Here is an 18361-nt window from a genome sequence, read left to right as displayed (position 1 = left end):
TGTCCAGGAAATGGAGTCGCCAACTCTAAGCTCTACCAGTCCTTTTGGGACATCATGGTTAGAAAGCGCATTCAACCTGTAACAGGTTGTAATAGGGTAAAACAGTCATTCCCCACTCGGCCTCGGTTTTCTCCTAAATGAACCGTCCAGCCCCAGCACTCTGATTCTAGGAATTCTGTCCTTTCATGTCGAAAACAACACTCGGGCATTTCACAAAAGGCACCCAACCCCCTGGCTACCCTTGGAACCACAGCCCTCTTCCTTGGAACCCGGACTGCACTGAGCTGGTCACATGAACTCCGGGCTTTCTCTGGTGTGACGGGCTTCTTAGATCCCTTTGTGAGCGCAGGTTTTGAAAGGCAACGACCCTGGGTTCTGGGTTTGAGAGGAGCAGGGGATCCGGCGGGAGGAAGGCTGTCGGAGCCAATCAACCCGCCTCCAGACCCCAGCACGTCGCCCGGGCTGCGCTCTCTGATTTCGCCCCTGCCCGCCCTCCTCCCAGCCTCGCCCGAGGGTGCCGGGGCAGGCGAGGACCCCAGGTGAGAGGCGGGAGGGTCCCGAAGGGTGGGAGTGCCCGGCGGTTCGGCCCGGGCTCCACGACGGGCTGGCCGGGCTCAGGGCGTGTCCGTCGCCGCCTGGCTGGCTGCTCGCTCGACACTGTTCGCTCCTACCGGCTGTAGATGGAGCTGTCTGGGTTCCGGCAGCCTCCGACGAGCCTCGGAGTGTTTCTCTTTAAACGGCCTGAGAGGGACATGCCTCCCAGGATGCAGTTTGTATCAACATGGCAGCTGCTGTGCAGCTCCCCTGCTGAAGAAGCGCCGGGACGGCAGCGCAGCTCGCAGCCGGGGCCGGGGCCAGAGCCGAAGCCGGGGTCGCAACCGCGGCCGCAGAGGGGCGGCACGCGGGCCGGGGGCCGCTGCTGAGAGCCAGGGCCCAGCTCGCGGTCGGGGCGCAGTCGGCCGGGTCGCCCGCATAGCCGCGCGCCCCGCTCCGACGCCGCCGCCCGGGCTCCGCGGCTCCGTGCCCGCTCGCCCCGCGCTCCCCGAGCAGGCCGGGGCCCGACGGCCGCGTGCGAGCCCCGGCGCGGAAGGCAGGGCCTGGCCGGCGTCGCCTGCCGAGAGGACCGAGCGGCCGGGCCTGCGTGGGGCCGCGCGCGGCAGCGGCGGCGACTCCCGGGGCCCGGGCCGGACAGCACAGGGCCATGGCCGAAGCGGCCCCGGCTCCGGTGAGGGCAGCCCGCGCGCGCACGGACGCGCGGCCTCGGGGCCCCGGGGACGGCCTGCGTGTCCCGGGCGCCGCGGCCCGGCCTGGGATCTCGGTAAGGGACAGAAACGCTGCGACGTTGGCGCGGAGGTGGGGGCGCCCTGGAGGGGCTCGCGCGCCCCTGAACTGGAGGTGGGGGGAGGCGGGCCAGGGCCGGGCTGAGGCTTCGCCGTCCGTGCGAGGCTGCGCGGACGCTGGCCCCAGCACACACGCGGCCCCGAGGTGGGGTGCCCGGCGGCGCGCTCGCTCCCTGCGGAGCCGGCGCTGCGTCCGTCGGGGTGGCTGCCGGCACGTTTTCCGCAGAGCTCGGCCCCGCCGAACGTCTCCCGGCCCGGGCGCGGCGCTGACGCGGCTCTCCCATTTCGCAGAGCGGAGACATTGAGGCACAGACACCTGGCGGCCACCTGCCCCGCCTGCCCCAAGGTCACGTAGCGAGTCATCTGTGGCGTGGTGCCTGAGGCCCCAGAAAGGCCTGCTGCGGGCCTGGACGGGGAGGGGGGCGGCCTTGGCGGCGGCCTCTCCTGGATGACGTGCCAGGCTGGCCTGGCGGTAGACGCGGCCCGTCGGGGGTGGGGGAGGGGGGTAGGCCGGGCAGCGCCCAGCCAAGCGTCTCCGTGGTGGGGAGCAGGTGACCCTCCGGGCTCCAGCCTCTGCATCTGGAGGGCCCCAGGCCAAACTTTTGGTGCCTTGACAGATGGTATCTGGGAAGAGAGGTTCTAAGGGGTTGGGGGCTGACGTTCTTCTTCAGTGGGTCGTTCTTAAAAATCTGTCTTAAGATCTCCCTGCAAATCTGCTGTTTGAGAAGGCCTGGCTGTGGTAGAGAGGATGACTGCATGGGTGTCAGTGCTTTTGATCTTCAGGTTCCTCTAGTATACAGGAAGGGGGTGGGAGATTTAGCTTTCTGAAAAGCCAATTCTTAATAATAATAATAACAAATTAATAAACTATTGGGGAAACAAAACAAAGATTTTTACATGCTAAGGTCCAGGTTTAGGTCTCCAGGGCCCTTGAGTGGTATATAATGCTAGGTGAACCTCAATAGGTCCTTAAAGAAAAGGGCAAGACTTTCTTAATGTCATATATATGTATATGTTATATGTGTCCTGCTAATATGGCATAAATCCTGGAGACTGTCCACTTTGACACAAGGGGGAGGGACAGTTAAATCCTATGAAATAAGGCTCAGAAGAATTCTCCCCCACTAGCAGTGTGAGAATTTGAGCTTATTAGTTTTCAGTTTTAGATATACTTAAGCTCTGCCTCTCTCTTTGGCCCTTTCTTTCTTTTTCTTTTTTTTTTTTTTTTTAGACGAGAGGCTAAAGTGCAGCAAGCTCAAACTCCTGGGTCATCTTCCCACCTCAGCCTCCCCATAACTGGGACTGCAGGCATCCACTAACAACGCCTGAGTAATTTTAATGTTTTTAGTAGAGATGGAGGTCTCGTTCATGCTCAGGCTGGTCTTGAACTTCTGAGCTCAAGCAGTCCATCTGAAGCAGCCTCAGGGAGTGTTGGGATTACAGGCTGAGCCACTGCTCCCAGTCTCTTTGGCTATTTCTTTATGCTTAGAGTTAGATCAAGCTACAGGTTGGGGGGCTTTTATTTGGGGTGGAAGTGGGGGAGTGTATGTGCTCCATAGTCAGTATGGAAATGGAGACAGGTGGCCTAATAACAGAGAGCAAAGAAATGGTATTTTCCTTTCAGCTCTGATTAAACTAGTTGTAAAGGTGTCCTGCTCAGCTGGCTTTATTTACTATCCTGGTGGGGGAGGGTCTTTTTTTCATTGTTTCAGTTAAACCCCTGAGTTACTCTGGAATACTAACTAGACCCCCAGGGATTGTTTTCCTCTTGTTCCTACTAGTTGTAAGCAAACACCCTAAACTGTGTCTGGGGAAAGGGCTATAATGTGCCTATTGTGTTGCAGGATGCTAGTAACTTTCCCTGTGAGGAGGCTCCTTCTCCAGGTCGCTCCCATCTACCTTCACCTGAGTTGAGAAAGAGCTTAGCTGCTGCTGTGCCTTCAGATTGTGGGGTCTGTGAACTTACAAAGTTTGTGAAATTTTGTGTATGTGCCCTTGTGTATTATTTGAAGAGGAAACTTTTGTTACAGTTTCGAAGGGGGTGCATGAGCCAACCTAAATGATGTCTCTAAGGAGTGGACCTTCCTCCCCACCCTCCCTAATCCCATCTAACCTCCCACAGATTTTTTTTTTTTTTTTGAGACAGAGTCTCACTCCGTTGCCCTATGTAGAGTGCTATGGTTTCATAGCTAACAGCAACCTCCAACTCTTGGGCTCAAGCGGTCCTCTTGCCTCAATTTTTCTATTTTTAGTAGAGACGGGGTCTCACTTTTGCTCAGGCTGGTTTCGAACTCCTAAGCTCAAGCAATCCACCTGCCTCAGCCTCCCAGAGTGCTAGGATTACAGGCGTGAGCCACTGTGCCCAGCCTCCTCCAGCAGATGTTTGTTTAATCTCCAAGCCTCTAAATTTTAGAGGTCAAAAGGATTCAGAGCACATGTCTATGAAGCCAACTGCCTAAATTGACAGCTGAGGCCTGGAGGCAACCTGCAGGCTCTTGAGCCAGAGAGCCATGTGACCTGGGGCAAGCTGTTCTGTTTCTCCTGGCCTCCCCATCTTCACATGCTGAGTGTGGACAGTAATTCTAGCAGTACCTATTTCATCTGGTTTGGTGAGGATTAAATGAAAGAATCCTTTAAAATGGCACTTAATAAATGCTGAATAATTGTTAAGCTATTCCCAACTAATTAGTTCTCACATCTGGTTAGTGGCAGAGCTTTTGGATTATGCTACTTCAGAAATTTTTTGCTGAATAGTGTCTTGAATCTTCAATCCTTGGTTTGAAAGTGTGATGCTGTCTCAGTTAAGCCACCTTTAAGTGAGTAAATGAGCAAATAAAAGGAAGCTATAGAAGACTATCTGAACCTATGGAATAGGTTTAGCTAAGTCTTTGATAGGTAAACTGAAGGAACTGCATTATTTATCCTAATAGATTTTTTTTTTTTGGTAACTCAACAATTAGTACTTCATTCATTCAGCAGGCATTCGTTAAGCACATGCTGTATTTTATATTTCATTTTTAAATGAAGGAAATGGAAATTTTAATTACTTCAAAGATCACTTCTACACAGAGCATAGCATTTGAGCAGATTTGTTGAAAGAAGATTTTAAGGAAATGGACAGAAATTGTTATAGGAGAAATTCTGTTCAGTTCCCCTAAAGATATTGATTGGGTAGGTAAATACAGAACTTGTCACTTTCTGAAGATCATGGCTTCACTTCCCTGGTGATCCAAGAATTCTCTCAACATGGATGTAACAAGGTGGGGAACAGGGAGAGAGTGGATAATTGAAATCCCCAAAGGAATCTGAGTCTTTATTTTGGTCTAGTCACCACAATCTTCATGCAAGTTGCAAGACTGGCTGACTTTTGCTCTGCTTCCCATCTTCTAGACCTGCTTGCTACCTCACTCCCCACCTCAGGATCCACAGAGAACAACTCAAACCATCCAAGTAAACCTACCTCAGTGGACCCCCCGCCCAGGAGACCTGGGCTCTTGGAGGAGTGGCTGAACTGCCTGCCTTCACCTGCCTCAGTGTCTCCCTGCTCATAACAAAAGCCAGTCCAGAATGTCCAGAAGCCCATTTAGCCTCTCTAGTAGGAGCTGGGCACACAGGAGATTTTTTCCAAGCCAAACATATACCATATAAACTCTTTGAGAGAGTTTATTGATTATAATTCAACTTTTATCAAAGAGTAAGAATCTGGGAAAATTAAGATAATTTCCTGTCCTTACTCTTGGGCCAAGTAAGGGAAGGAACACAAGGCATCACAAAGGTCTATGTAACCCTGGTGGCAGCACCGGGGCTGGGTGACAAGTCTGCTTTGAATTACAGCCCCAGCACCCACTGGTGACCGCCTGCACCCTTGCTGGGAATCATGGGATAGGAAGTGCTTAGCATTTACAAAACTCTGCTCTGTTGTTTCTCTAAGTTTTATTTTATGTTCAATTATCCAACAACTCAGGCGGTGTATGCATGTTAGATATTATTATCCTCAGTTTATGGACAAGGATGCTGAGAACAGCGAGGTCACATAACCAGACCAGGTGAACAGACAGCAGCTGGTATAGACAGGGTGAAAACGTGTTCTTACTTGAGGCCAGTGCCCTTTCCCCTCTCCTACATCATAGCTCGTAAGATGAGACCTGAGCAATGTATGTTGTGAAAAAGGGTATGGCTCTGTAAAAAAACAGAAAGTAGCATAACTGTCTTTTATTAGTTTGTGATAGTTTTATTTGATATCTAAATTAGTGCCACAATGTCAAGGAGAGATTCATGTCTGAGGAGCATATTTCGTTGCTACCCAAACTGAAACCCTTTTTATGTGGATACACTGGGATTTTTTGCCAACTGGAGACTGTGGCCTTCAGTCCTGTCTTTCCCTCAACACAGGTGCAGCAGCTGGACATGGAGCACCACCGGTCATCACCTCTGTCATTCCCCAACGTTCCTCAAGAAGAAACCTTACGTCAGACCCCTGCTGGAGTCCCCCGAGAAACTCTCTTCCAATCCCGCATTCTTCCCCCCAAAGAAATTCCTTCATCTCCCACCATTACCCTACAAGGCTCCTTGCCCCAAACTTCTAGTGCCCCCAAGCAGGAGACTTCTGGCCGGATGCCACATGTTCTCCAGAAGGGACCCTCACTTCTATATCCTGCCACTTCTGAGCAAGAGACTCACCTCCAGGGCCCCTCAGCTTCCCAGGAAGGGACCCAGTATACATCTCCAGCTGCTTCTGAACAAGAAATCTCCCTGCTCTCCCACTCCGCTCACCATCAGGAAGCCCCACTTCACTCCCCTGAAGTTCCTGAGAAGGACCCCCTGACCCTTTCCCCCACAGTTCCTGAGGCTGACATGGACCCTTTACTCCAGAGCCCAGTTTCTCAAAAGGACACATCCTTCCAGATCTCCTCTACAGCCCAGAAGGAACAGTCACTCCCCACGGCAGAGATCACCCGCTTGGCCATGTGGGCTGCTGTCCAAGCGGTGGAGAGGAAACTGGAGGCCCAAGCCATGAGGCTACTGACCCTGGAGGGCAGGACAGGGACAAATGAAAAGAAGATAGCTGATTGCGAAAAGACGGCCGTGGAGTTTGCGAACCATCTGGAAAGCAAGTGGGTTGTGTTGGGGACCCTGCTGCAGGAGTATGGGCTGCTGCAGAGGCGGCTGGAGAACATGGAGAACCTGCTGAAAAACAGAAACTTCTGGATCCTACGGCTGCCCCCAGGCAGCAATGGAGAAGTTCCCAAGGTAAACCTATCCCAACTGGGGATTCCTAAGGCAGTGGTCTGATTTGGAACATGGTTTAGGAATTTAGAAATTGCAGTAGTTGAGAAAGAAAAAAATATAGTGATCCCTAGTTGCCACGGCTGCTTCACTAAGAACAGGATGTGCCAAAATCAAATTATTCCTCCTATTGTCAAAAGCATAGGTTAAACAGAAATGTCCCACGGACCAGGGATTATCAGATTAGAATGGTGTTCTGCAGAGCTGTCTGTGGTGTCTGAGGGTAAGAAGGCAAAGCTGAGGCAGGTGGGAGCTGCATAACAGTCTCTGGCGGGTATGTATAAGCGGGTCATTGTTGGGGTGGGCAGAGGGGGGACTTGGGTTCTAGGTCACAAGGACCTGTCCTGCAGATCATGTTAATGTCAGGAAAACAGTGATTTTGAGAGGTCTCCAAAAAAAAATTATCGAGAACTGTTAGGTTTTCATTTTGTTTTACAGCAGGTTCTCAAAGATCTTGAACGTGGACTGGCTTTCTCTCTGTTCTGTGCTGCTGCCCCTTTACACAGCTTTTTGTGGAGAGAAAACACTATGTTCTCTAGGCCAGCGTTTCTCAGATTTTATTGTAGACATGACTCACCTGGGATCATACTAAATGCAGGCTCTAGTTAGTAGGTCTAAGGAGGTACCCAGGTGGTGCCATTGCTGCTGGTCCACAGACACCGCAGACCCTGCTTTAGAGCTGCAGGGAGTAATCTATGGGAGAGGAGAAAGACCAGGCAAGATGAGTTCCTCATTCTCTGGGCCAGGACAGTGGCCCGACTTCCAAAGGAGTCCTAGTGGAGCCTGAGAGCCATGGGTTTGAGCCAAGGCCAAAGGTTTGGACCTGGGGAATTGACAGCTATGGCCTGTGACTGCATTCTAGCCAGTCTAAATGGAGCTCGTGTGGTTTCAGGTCCCTGTCACTTTCGATGATGTTGCTGTCCACTTCTCAGAGCAAGAGTGGGGAAACCTGTCCGAGTGGCAGAAGGAGCTCTACAAGAACGTGATGAGGGGCAACTACGAATCTCTGGTTTCCATGGGTAAGGAGAGGGCTTCACTCGCCAGGGCTGCCTGGACATCAACTCAAGGTGCATTTGCAGCCTCAGGGAGTTCTGACTGCAGAGCCAACGGTCAAAAGCAAGGAAGTCAGAATTTTAGAGAGCACCTCACCCCTGTATACCCACCTTCAGTACAGCACTGTCTGGGATGGCTTGTAAACAGAGGCACTGCTCCCTGGAAAAGCTTCTGCGGCAAGCGGGAGAAGACAGACCTAGATGTCGGTGTCTCTCACCCTCATAGTATTTCTCCCGTGGATTCTTAATTTCATTAACAATATTTAAGGCCAAAAACCTGGAAAATGGTTTTGTACTTTTATATATAGTGGAACCTCTATAAGTTGACCATCCAACTGTAACCGACTGGTCAGCACACAGGGATGGTCAACATAAGGAACTAGGCCTGCTGTACTGACACACACAGGTGGTGCATGTCCAGTATATGGAAATTAGTCAACTTAAGGAAGTGGTCAGCTATGGATTTTCGACCCTATATTCTCTTCTCTGGTGGAAGAAAACTCTTTTGGCATATACCATACAAGTTTTTATTTTTGTTTTTGTATTTTTGAGACAGAGTCTCACTTTTGTTGCCCCCTGGCAGAGTACTATGGCATCATAACTCACAGCAACCTCAGACTTTTGGGCTCAAGCAATTCTCTTGCCTCAGCCTCCCGAACAGCTGGGACTATAGGCGCCCGCCACAACACCCGGCTATTTTTAGAGACAGGATCTCACTCTTGCTCAAGCTGGTCTTGAACTCGGGCGGTCAAGTGATCCACCCACCTCGGCCTTTCAGAGTGTTGGGATTATAGGCATGAGCCACTGTGTCCAGCCACAATACAAGTTTTAAAGAAACATTAAATGTGTTGCAGCATAGAAACTTTCATTCTTGCTAGAATTATTAATTTTGTATATAACTTTTTTTTAAGGTATTACTTAATTTTAATAATTTTATATCCATAATACAAAACTATATTATATCTGGACATTGAAATATATAATACAAGTATTACACTATGCATAGGAATGCTAACCATCAACTTCAAGATCTCTGGAAATGGATGACAATGAGTGGATGTAGAAGGAAAGACTTTAGAGTAACATTTTATTAAAAAAAAAAAAAAAAACCTAACAGAATAAAGGGCCAAAACCGTAAGATCATATCAATGGATACAGAAAGATGTATATAACTTTCTATAGGATAACTTCCTCCTCTTTTTAAAATTCTTTTTTCTTTTTAAAATATTAAGATATATAATTATGAAATTCAGCAATTTAGATTTATGTAATTAAGAACAACCCTCAGCTAGCCACTTGTGCCAGGAACCCTTTGGCCCATGTTCTTTTGCATATTTTTGTGTTTTCAAATATAGGCACGATGCAGGCACTGGTACACATGCAGTTTGGCATTTGCTCAGATGGGCCCATTTGCTCATTTTACCTAGTGGTGGGCACAGATAGCATTCCATGCCATCATGTCCCCCGAAGGACAGTACAGAATTCTAGGTGAACCATAGGATTTTGACCTTCCTACTGTTGATGAACAGTAGGTTGATGATTTTTTTTTCACTTTGTAATGTGTTGTGATAAACATCTCTGTGTATTTGTGCACTTACAGTGTTTCTTCAATAGTATAGACACCAAGAAATAGGAATGTGGAGGAAAAAGGATGCACATTTGCAGTTTTATGGCTACTGCCCTAGTGCTCTCTGGAAGGCTGAGCTAGTTTACATTTTGGCAGCCATGTATGAAAATGCCATTATAACTACAGTATGTAATCTTTGATGGTTACTGAACTTGTGCATCTTTTTATATATTTACTGGCCATTTGTATTTCTCTTTCTTTTTTTTCTTTTCTTGAGACAGAATCTCACCCTGTTGCCCAGGCTAGAGGGCCATGGCATCAGCCTAGCTCACAGTAACCTCTAACTCCTGGGATCAGGTGATCCTCCTGTCTCAGCCTCCGGAGAGGTTGACACTACATGGGCATGCCACTATGCCTGACTTAATTATTTTTTTTCTATTTTTCAGTAGAGACGGGGTTTCGCTCTTGCTCAGGCTATTCTCAAACTTCTAAGTTCAAGGGATCCTCCCACCTCAGCCTCCCAGAGTGCTAGGATTATAGGTGTGAGCCACTGTGCCCTGCCAGTCACTCATAGTTCTCCAGTGAATTACCTATTTATAACTTTTCTTTTGTTTTTTTTAACTAATTATAGAAGTTCTTTTGTATAATTATGGATATTAACCTTTGGCCATATATATGTGTATGTGTATGTGTGTGTGTGTGTGTATAATACATATATACATATGTTTGTGTATGTGTGTGTATGGCTATGTATATATTATATATATACACACACATATGTGCGTGTAATATTCCTTCTAAGTTTCTTCATCTTTTAACTTTATTTCTGAAGAACTTTAAACTTGTTTTATGTGAAGAAATCAGGATTAGTTTTTTACTTTATAAAATTTCAAATATCTTTTGCTTTGGTCATGAGAGACCTGGACAGGCTTCAGCCACTTGTGCGCAACATGACCCCCACCCCCCTGCACACACACAGTGGGCCCTGAGGAAAAGGGTGGACCCTGGGCCATTTGTTTTCCAACATTGCCAGTCCCACGTAGAGGAGCTGTTCCTGGTGCCACACCCACAGATGACACTTAACATTATCCAGTGCAACCTCATCCCATAGTGTATTTCATTTCCTTTCTTCTGCCCAGACTATGCAATTTCCAAACCAGACCTCATGTCACAGATGGAGCGCGGGGAAAGGCCGGCCATGCAGGAACAGGAGGACTCTGAGGAGGGCGAAGCACCCACAGATCCCAGCGCAGGTGAGTGGCTAACAGGTGGACCCAGCACAGGGCATCGCAATCCAGGGTAGACCCTGAAGGGGTGTGTTACAAGTTGTATGCAGAAGGAAGACCTACTGGTGCTGGGACCTGCTTAGGGCCTCCAGGGTCACTGGTGGCCCAAGTTACTGGTAAATAGGAGAGTCAGCTCACTCTTTGCAGAAAATAAAGCAAGGAACTCAAAGAAAGGCAGCCACTTGCCGGGCAGTCACTAGTGCTTATTCCACCTGGAGCTTCTCAAAAAAGTGCCACATCCCTGAGTCCTGCAGCTGGTCAGAGTGGACTTTACCGGAAACATCCTACATGCATTACCATCAGGACAGTGTCTGGGTGTGGCAGTTAGGTGTAGTCAGCTATATGCTGCAAGCATGGCTGATCAGAGTGCAGACTCTGGTGTCTGGCTGCCTACATGTGAATCCAGCTTTTCTGCTTACAAGTGGTATGATTTTGGTTGCTCCATCATTTTAAATCTCAGTTTCCTCATCTATAAAATAGAACTGGTGCGGCACCTGTGGCTCAGTGAGTAGGGCGCCAGCCCCATATACCGAGGGTGGCGGGTTTGAACCCGTACCCGGCCAAACCGCGACAACAACAACAAAAAAAAATAGCCAGGAATTGTGGTGGGTGCCTGTAGTCCCAACTACTCAACAGGCTGAGGCAAGAGAATCACTTGAGCCCAAGAGCTAGAGGTTACTGTGAGCTGTGATGCTACAGCACTCTACTGAGGGTGACAGAGTGAGACTCTGTCTCTTAAAAAAAAAAAAAAAGAGTTAGAGACCAGCCTGAGCTACAGCAAGACCCTATCTCTAAAAATAGCTGGGCATTGTGGCAGGTGCCTGTAGTCCCAGCTACTCAGGAGGCTGAGGCAAGAGAATCACTTGAGCCCAAGAGTTTGAGGTTGCTAATAAGCTATGATGCCACAGCACTCTACTGAGAGTGACAAAGTTGTTTTTCTTAAACAGAGAAGGGGTGTGTTTTAAACAGAACTCCTTTCTGTCTCAAAAAATAAATAAATAAATAAAATAGGACTGGTAGGAATATCTAATCGTAGGGCCTAGAGTGGTGATGGGCACGTTGCAGTGGCTCAGTGAAAACCAGCTACTGTTGCTGTGCATGGGGCATCATCGCGTTCACAGCAGCCAGACCAGTGGCCTGCACTGCAGGTGTTTTCCTGAGGCATAATTAGTTTTTGGAGCCCCTGTTTTAGAATCGAGATTGGATGTGCATCACTTAACTTGATGGGCTTCAGTAGAAGCAGATCCTCGTCCCTTATAGGCATACATGACATGTGAGAGTGGCCAAACATCATTGGAGATTGTGTCTGTTGAAAAAGAGGATGATCCAGCTGGAGACCTCAGTTTGGGGCCAACACTCTGGTCTCATTATGAGTTAATATCATTGATTTTGAGCCCTAGAAACTGGCTCCAAGAAGATGTTCTAGGAATATTCATTGGGCAATGTCAGCCCCATGTACTAAGTGGGAAGGTAGCTCAGGGGAAAGGCAGAACCCTGTGATAATATAAGTGCTGGCACGTCCCAGAGAAATCCAGTGTCCTCACTTTTCTAAGGCTGTGCCTGGAGATTTTAATCAGGGCAAAGGTCTAACCCTGAATTCATTCTGGCAGACAGAAAAGATGAATTTAAAAGCAAAGGAATGTGGCACATGGCAGGGTGATCTTTTGGTTCACCTTAAACGTACCTTAAAAGTTTGAGAGGCCACATCCAGAAACAAGGATCAAGTGGGAAGAGAGAGATCGAGGTAGAATAAGTAAGAAAGAAAGCTTAGGAGACAAAGAATGAGAATTCAGGAGCGGTTTTGTGGTAAAAATCCTACAATAGTCTGATGTCCCATTGGGGCTTTGTGGTTCATTTAGCATTTTCTTAGAAGGACTGGATGCAAGAGCATCAGTGCCCTTTCTCTGGCTACTTTTCACATCCTTATCACAGATGGGCCTCCCACAGAATGTGGCCAATTGAAAAGCAAAATCGAGAGTGGTGATGGGCACGTTGGGTCCTCTCTACCCTGGGTAGGGTTTGTTCTGGCACCTGTACAACCACGGCCTGAGCTCTTTCTGGGAAGTGGTGGCCTTACAGAGGTTTCCTTGTATGGCTGAAATGTGTGATTTGTCCACTCACCACCTTCAGCCCCTTGGAGTCTACAGTGGTAGGGAGGACAGAGGAGGATGTAGCAGCCATCGCTGTACAGAACTGGCCTTCAGCTCACATCTCTATGCTAGACAAAGGCCCTGGTCTTGCCATAGCAGGATGGTTCTGTGGAACTGAAGCTACCATAGCCCCAGACACACCAGTGGGTAACCTCTCTGTTCATGCATCTTCTCTCTTAGCTGGATGGCAGCAAAGCCAGCCCTGTGCTAGATGCAAAGGGAAGAAAAGTCTAGAATATTGGGACTTTTCATAGTTCCATCTATACCAAACATGACAATTTTATGGTTTAGTTCCCAAAGATACCCCAAGATAATTCAGTTATCAACCCTGCATCAAAATCCTCAGAATAGGTGTTCCCGTTCACGGGCCTACAAGGGTAGCCATGGAGGCCAGGAGAAGCCAGGTGTTATCTTCACTTAATAAATTAGCCAAGAATGTGACAAATCAGAAGCTGTGGCTGAAGTCTGCATGCCCATACATTCCACTCAGAGTGTGCATAGTTTCATTCTTTTGAGAAAGCAATCTGATGCTTTCTAGATGTATTTTAAATACTTAAAATGTTCATACATTTGACCTCATAATTTTCTTTCTGAGAATCTATAGCATGAAAAAGAATCCAAAATTATGGATTAAGATGTACAAGTAAACATGTTTCAATAGACTGTCATACAGCAACTAAAATCACATTTATAAAGAGTTTTGATACTGTAAGTTTCACTTGTATGTTTATTATTTAGTTCATCGGATATTTTTGGACCAGATACTGTGTCAGGAACTATGTGCCCCAGAGGTCCCTGCACTCAGTCTTACACTCCAGTGGAGAGACTGATGTTAGCAACCCAAATGCTCTACCTGCATAAAAACACAGTCACCAGCTGTGGCGGAGCTGAGACAAAAGCATCCAGGGCTTTAAGATACACATCAAGGAAGACGCCCTTGAGTTTGGGAGATCAGAAAAGGCCTCTTTGAGGACATGGAATTTTTAGTGGAAAGCTAAAGAAAAAGTAAGGTTCCAGCTGCTCCAAGGAGAACTAATTGGTGGGAGGAAAGTCTGGAGGCTAGGAGAATGGCTGGGGGTTCTTTTTGTCTTCAGATAGGACACCATGGCATAGCCAAAGAGGGAAGTGACTGTTTGCAAGATACCTGTTGGCAGTCAGAGAAAGGACTCAGTGACTATTGGATGCTGAACAGGAGGGAGAGGAAGGTGCCAAGGATAACTCCCAGGCCTCTGGCTTAAGTAATGAGGCTGGAAGACAATGTAGGGTTCAGATTTGTAGAAATGATGAGAATTTGACTTTGAACATGTTAGATCTGAGATAGCTGTGAGACATCAAAGAGAAAATGTTGAGGAAGTAGCTGAATAAAGTTAAGTGCAAAGAAAGGGGTCTGAACTGGAGATACCTGTCACTGAGACATTTGGAAATTTCAGCATTGGTAGGCTAAACTGGATTAGGTTACTCAGTCCTTGGAGAGGAGAACACAGCCATGTCCTGCAGAGCCCTGACTTTTGGGGCAGATTTGGAGGTTTGGGACATATTGATTGGGGTGGGGCCCAGGTGTTGGTATTTTTTTTTTTTTTTTTTAGAGATGGAGTTTCACTTTGTCACTCTCGGTAGAGTGCTGTGGCATCACAGCTCACAGCAACCTCCAACTCCTGGGCTTAAGCGATTCTCTTGCCTCAGCCTCCCAAGTAGCTGGGACTACGGGCGCCTGCCACAACACCTGGCTATTTTTGTTGTTGTTTTAGCAGGCCTTGGCTGCATTTGAACCCACCAGCCCCGGTGCATGTGGCTGGTGCCCTAATCACTGAGCTAAGGGCGCCGAGCCTGACCTTTTTCTATCTTTTGTTTACACCATTGGCCTCACGTGACATTTCCCATTTGTATGTTGACAAATCTCCCCTTTCAGTTGGACCATTCCCATCATTTCAAACAGGCCTGAGCAATCCTCATCATAAGCAAATGAGAACCTCTCCCTCCATATTCCCAGTGACCCTCACAGGTAACCTTGTCACCCCATAGTCAACTTGTGCCATCTTTACTTCCTTACCTGCCACTCACTCCTCACCCACTGAGGACTATGTCCTTCACCGAGGACAACATCGTGACACTGTCTCAAAAAAAAAAAAAAAGAAAAGAAGAAAACTGGCCATGGAAACATATCAAAATTATATTCTGTGTATTTTATAAAATTTTCTGATGTGAGCATATATTACTCCTTTTTTTCACTTCAGGTAATGTGCCGAAGCCATAACAAGGTTTGAGAGAGGCACATCTTACGCATGCATGTGAATACCCCACCATCACACTTATGAACTACAAAAGGATCATATATAACTTGTTCAGGAAAAATATTTTTTTAAAAACTAGGCTCAGCGCCTATAGCTCAAGCTGCTAAGGCACCAGCCACATACACCAGAGCTGGCGGGTTCAAATCCAGCCTGGCCTGCCAAACAACAGTGACAGCTACAACCAAAAAATGGTTGGGCTTTGTGGTGGCTGAGGCAAGAGAATCGCTTAAGCCCAGGAGTTGGAGGTTGCTGTGAGCTGTGGTGCCATGGCACTCTACCCAGGGTGACAGCTTGAGGCTCTGTCTCAAACAAAAAAAGAGTGCTTGAAAGACCTTGCGTTAAAGATGGCAGGAGCATATTCCTAACTCTGCAAATTCTTCTAAAACAAAAGGAAAGGGACTTTTTGAAAGAATGGGTAAGAGGAAACAGCAACAAAGTTTTGGGATCTAAAAGCAGATGGATGGGTGATGACTGATGCAGAGAACTAAATCTGAAATTGGTGTTGGGGAAAGCTGAGAAGAAACCCAGTTTGCACCCCAACCCCTGCTCGAGACTCAGGAGTTAGCAGTTCAGAGACTAGGCTGGAGGTGCCAGTAAGGTGAGCCCAAACACAGAGGGCTACATCTTTTAAAGAGCCTCCCCCAGTCCCTCCCACTGGCATTTGGCCTCTCCCCAGCCCCGCTACATGATTGAGGCTTATTCTCTGGAGAGAATGAAAAAGAGGATCTCTAGACATGGGCACCAGGCGCAGTTGGGGGTGGGGTACAATACAGAAAACAGGAGAATAAGTGACTCTAGGCATGCAGATGCTGAGATCTCCATTTTCCTTCCTAAATTGAGTCCCAAAATATACCAATGTTTAGGATAACCCTTCAGGCAGGATATTGGAAGTCTTACCTGGAGACTTTTGGGACTAGGCCCGGAGATCTAGTAAAATGACCTGTCTCAAGCACTAGTCATAGTTGGCAAGCCCCACCCAAATGCACTGAGCTCTCAATACTTTTTTGAGTGTTCCACTTTTTTTAAGTCTACATGGCCAACCAAGAACCACGAGACATTTGGGGAAAACCTTTCATATACAAAGACAAATTAAGTAAAGAAAGAAAGAAAACCAGGCAGCGCCCATAGCTCAGTGGGTAGGGTACCAGCCACACACACTGAAGCTGGTGGGTTCGAACCCAGCCCGGGCCAGCTAAAACAACAATGACAGTTGCAACAAAAAAATAGCTGGGCATTGTGGCAGGCACCTGTAGTCCCAGCTACTCGGGAGGCTGAGGCAAGAGAATCGCTTAAGCCCAAGAATTTGAGGTTCCTGTGAGCTGTGATGCTATGGCACTCTACCCAGGGTGAAATAAATAAATAAAACCAGAAGAAATACATTTAAGAAAAACAGAGACCACCGAGAAAGAGAAAAAAGTATGTATAAATACTTACATGTAATATATCTAGATAAAAGAAGTAAATCCATCCATGACATAAAAGTATTATGCCTATTTAAAAAAAAAATTAGAAAGGAACTCTTGGAAATTAAAAATATGATAATGCAAATTAAAAACCCAGTATCAGTGTTGGAAGATAAAGTTGAGCTCACCTCCAAGAAAATAAAGTCAAAAGATGAAGAAATAAGGAAAGACTAGGAAAACTAAAGGATATAAGTCCAAGATCCAGATAATAAGAGTATCAAGGGGGGGGGGAGTGAAAGTAGAGGTGAGAATTATTAACAAATAATTCAAGAAAAATTCTCAACAATTGGAGAACTAGTTTTTCAGATTAAAAGAGCCCACCAATTGCCTAGAACATTCTGTGAAAATAACCTACATTTCAAATACTTAAGTGTGAAATTTCAGAGCAACTGAGGACAAAGGAAACCCTACAAGCTTCCAGAGAGGAAAAATAGGCTCAAATAAAGAAACAAGAATTAGAATGGCCCCAGACTTTTCAGCAGCATTAGAAGCTGGAAGATAGTACAGCAATGCCCTTTAAATTCTGGGGGGAAATTTGTTCTACTCTACAATTCAATATTTAGCCATACTGTTAAGTGTGAAATGAAGTTGAGATATTTTGAGATGTTCAAGATCTCCGTGAACGTTTTGTCAAGCTAAGGGAAGAACTTTGCCAAAATGAGGAAGTAAACCAAGAAAGAGGCATGAGGAACTTAAATGCAAAGAAATACTGAAGTGGGCACAGTGGCTCACACCTGTCATCCCGGCACTCTGGGAGGCTGAGGCAAGAGGATCCCTTGAGCTCAGGAGTTCAAGACCAGCCAAAGCAAGAGTGAGACTCCATCTCTACTAAAAATAGAAAAATTGGCTGGGCATTGTGGCAGGCACCTGTAGTCACAGCTACTTGGGTGGCCGAGGCAGGAGGATCATTTGAACGCAGGAGTTTGAGGTTGCTGTGAGTTAGACTGATGCCATGGCACTCTAACCTAGGCAACAGAGTGAGACTCTATCTCCAAAAAAAGAGGAAGAAAGAAAGAAACAAGAAAAGTAAGGAAATTATAAAGGATCTTTCAGGGTGCCAAGAAGGTAGCCGTTCACCTATAGGCAGTCAATCCAGATTGGAACATAGCAGAACATTCCAGAATTTTTTCAAGTAGAGAAATTTATAAATAACCAATATGTTTGAATGTTTAGAGAGAAGAGAGACACAGTAAAGTCAGGGGTAAGTTTGGGGCTGAGTTTGTGATAATTAATAGTGAGCTAAGCAAAAGAAAACATTAGCTCCAAGGAAAGCAAAAAGGTTTTCAGGCACAGGAAAGTACTTACTGTATACTACATAGTTTAATGATAAGTAACACATAATCCTGTAATGTAAATAGCCGGTATCGATCCAACTAAAACTATAATGAAGCTACATTGAGAGGATCAGGGATTTGGAAGAGATGGCCCTGACCTTCAGGTCTTAGAAGTCAATAGATAATGCTTAAAACTGAAAACTCAGGATTAGCAACATAAGTATGTTACTTAGAGTTACGGAGATAAATAATAAAAGAATCAGGTGGACGATTGCCTCTGGGGAGCAGGAAAGGAAGGGTGGAGGGGTGGAAAAGAGCAAAACCTAACAGAAAGTATAGCCATGAGAAGATCCATAGCCAGAGTCAACCAATATTTATTTGCTTTGAGCTGGTTGAGAAAATTAATGTGGCAACTTACAAGCCAGGAGGAGCACAGGAAAAATAATGTGTCAACATTGGTTTTGAATTTCAAAAAGAAAAAATGCAGAATGAAAGCTCCCCGTAATTTTCTCTCAAGAGTCAACAGTTTAGGGTGGTGCCTGTGGCTCAAGGAGTAGGGCGCGAGCCGCATATACCAAAGGTGGCAGGTTCAATCCCAGCCCCAGTCAAAAACTGCAAAAAAAAAAAAAAAAAAAGTCAACAGTTTATTCTT

The 18361-nt window shown here is 46.8% G+C and overlaps 1 protein-coding gene and 1 non-coding gene across 2 annotated transcripts in view; one reads left to right on the top strand and one right to left on the bottom strand.

Annotated features, from left to right (window-relative positions):
* The first annotated feature begins 1056 nt into the window (after positions 1 to 1056).
* The window catches only part of ZNF777 (zinc finger protein 777), a 29197-nt gene continuing 11892 nt past the window's right edge, over positions 1057 to 18361 (top strand). Inside the window, exons 1-4 of the mRNA XM_053553657.1 lie at positions 1057 to 1318; positions 5733 to 6590; positions 7519 to 7645; positions 10385 to 10498. Of these exons, the coding sequence (XP_053409632.1) occupies positions 1202 to 1318; positions 5733 to 6590; positions 7519 to 7645; positions 10385 to 10498 (1216 nt within the window). The 5' untranslated portion in view covers positions 1057 to 1201. The remainder of the gene's footprint in view (positions 1319 to 5732; positions 6591 to 7518; positions 7646 to 10384; positions 10499 to 18361) is intronic.
* Positions 14905 to 15009, bottom strand: LOC128560655 (small nucleolar RNA U13). The gene has a single exon (XR_008373124.1). It is a non-coding gene; the product is annotated as a small nucleolar RNA U13 (small nucleolar RNA).

Source organism: Nycticebus coucang, chromosome 11 (assembly GCF_027406575.1).
Source record: "Nycticebus coucang isolate mNycCou1 chromosome 11, mNycCou1.pri, whole genome shotgun sequence".
NCBI classification, from domain to species: Eukaryota; Metazoa; Chordata; class Mammalia; order Primates; family Lorisidae; genus Nycticebus; species Nycticebus coucang.
This window is presented reverse-complemented; position numbering and strand designations above follow the sequence as displayed.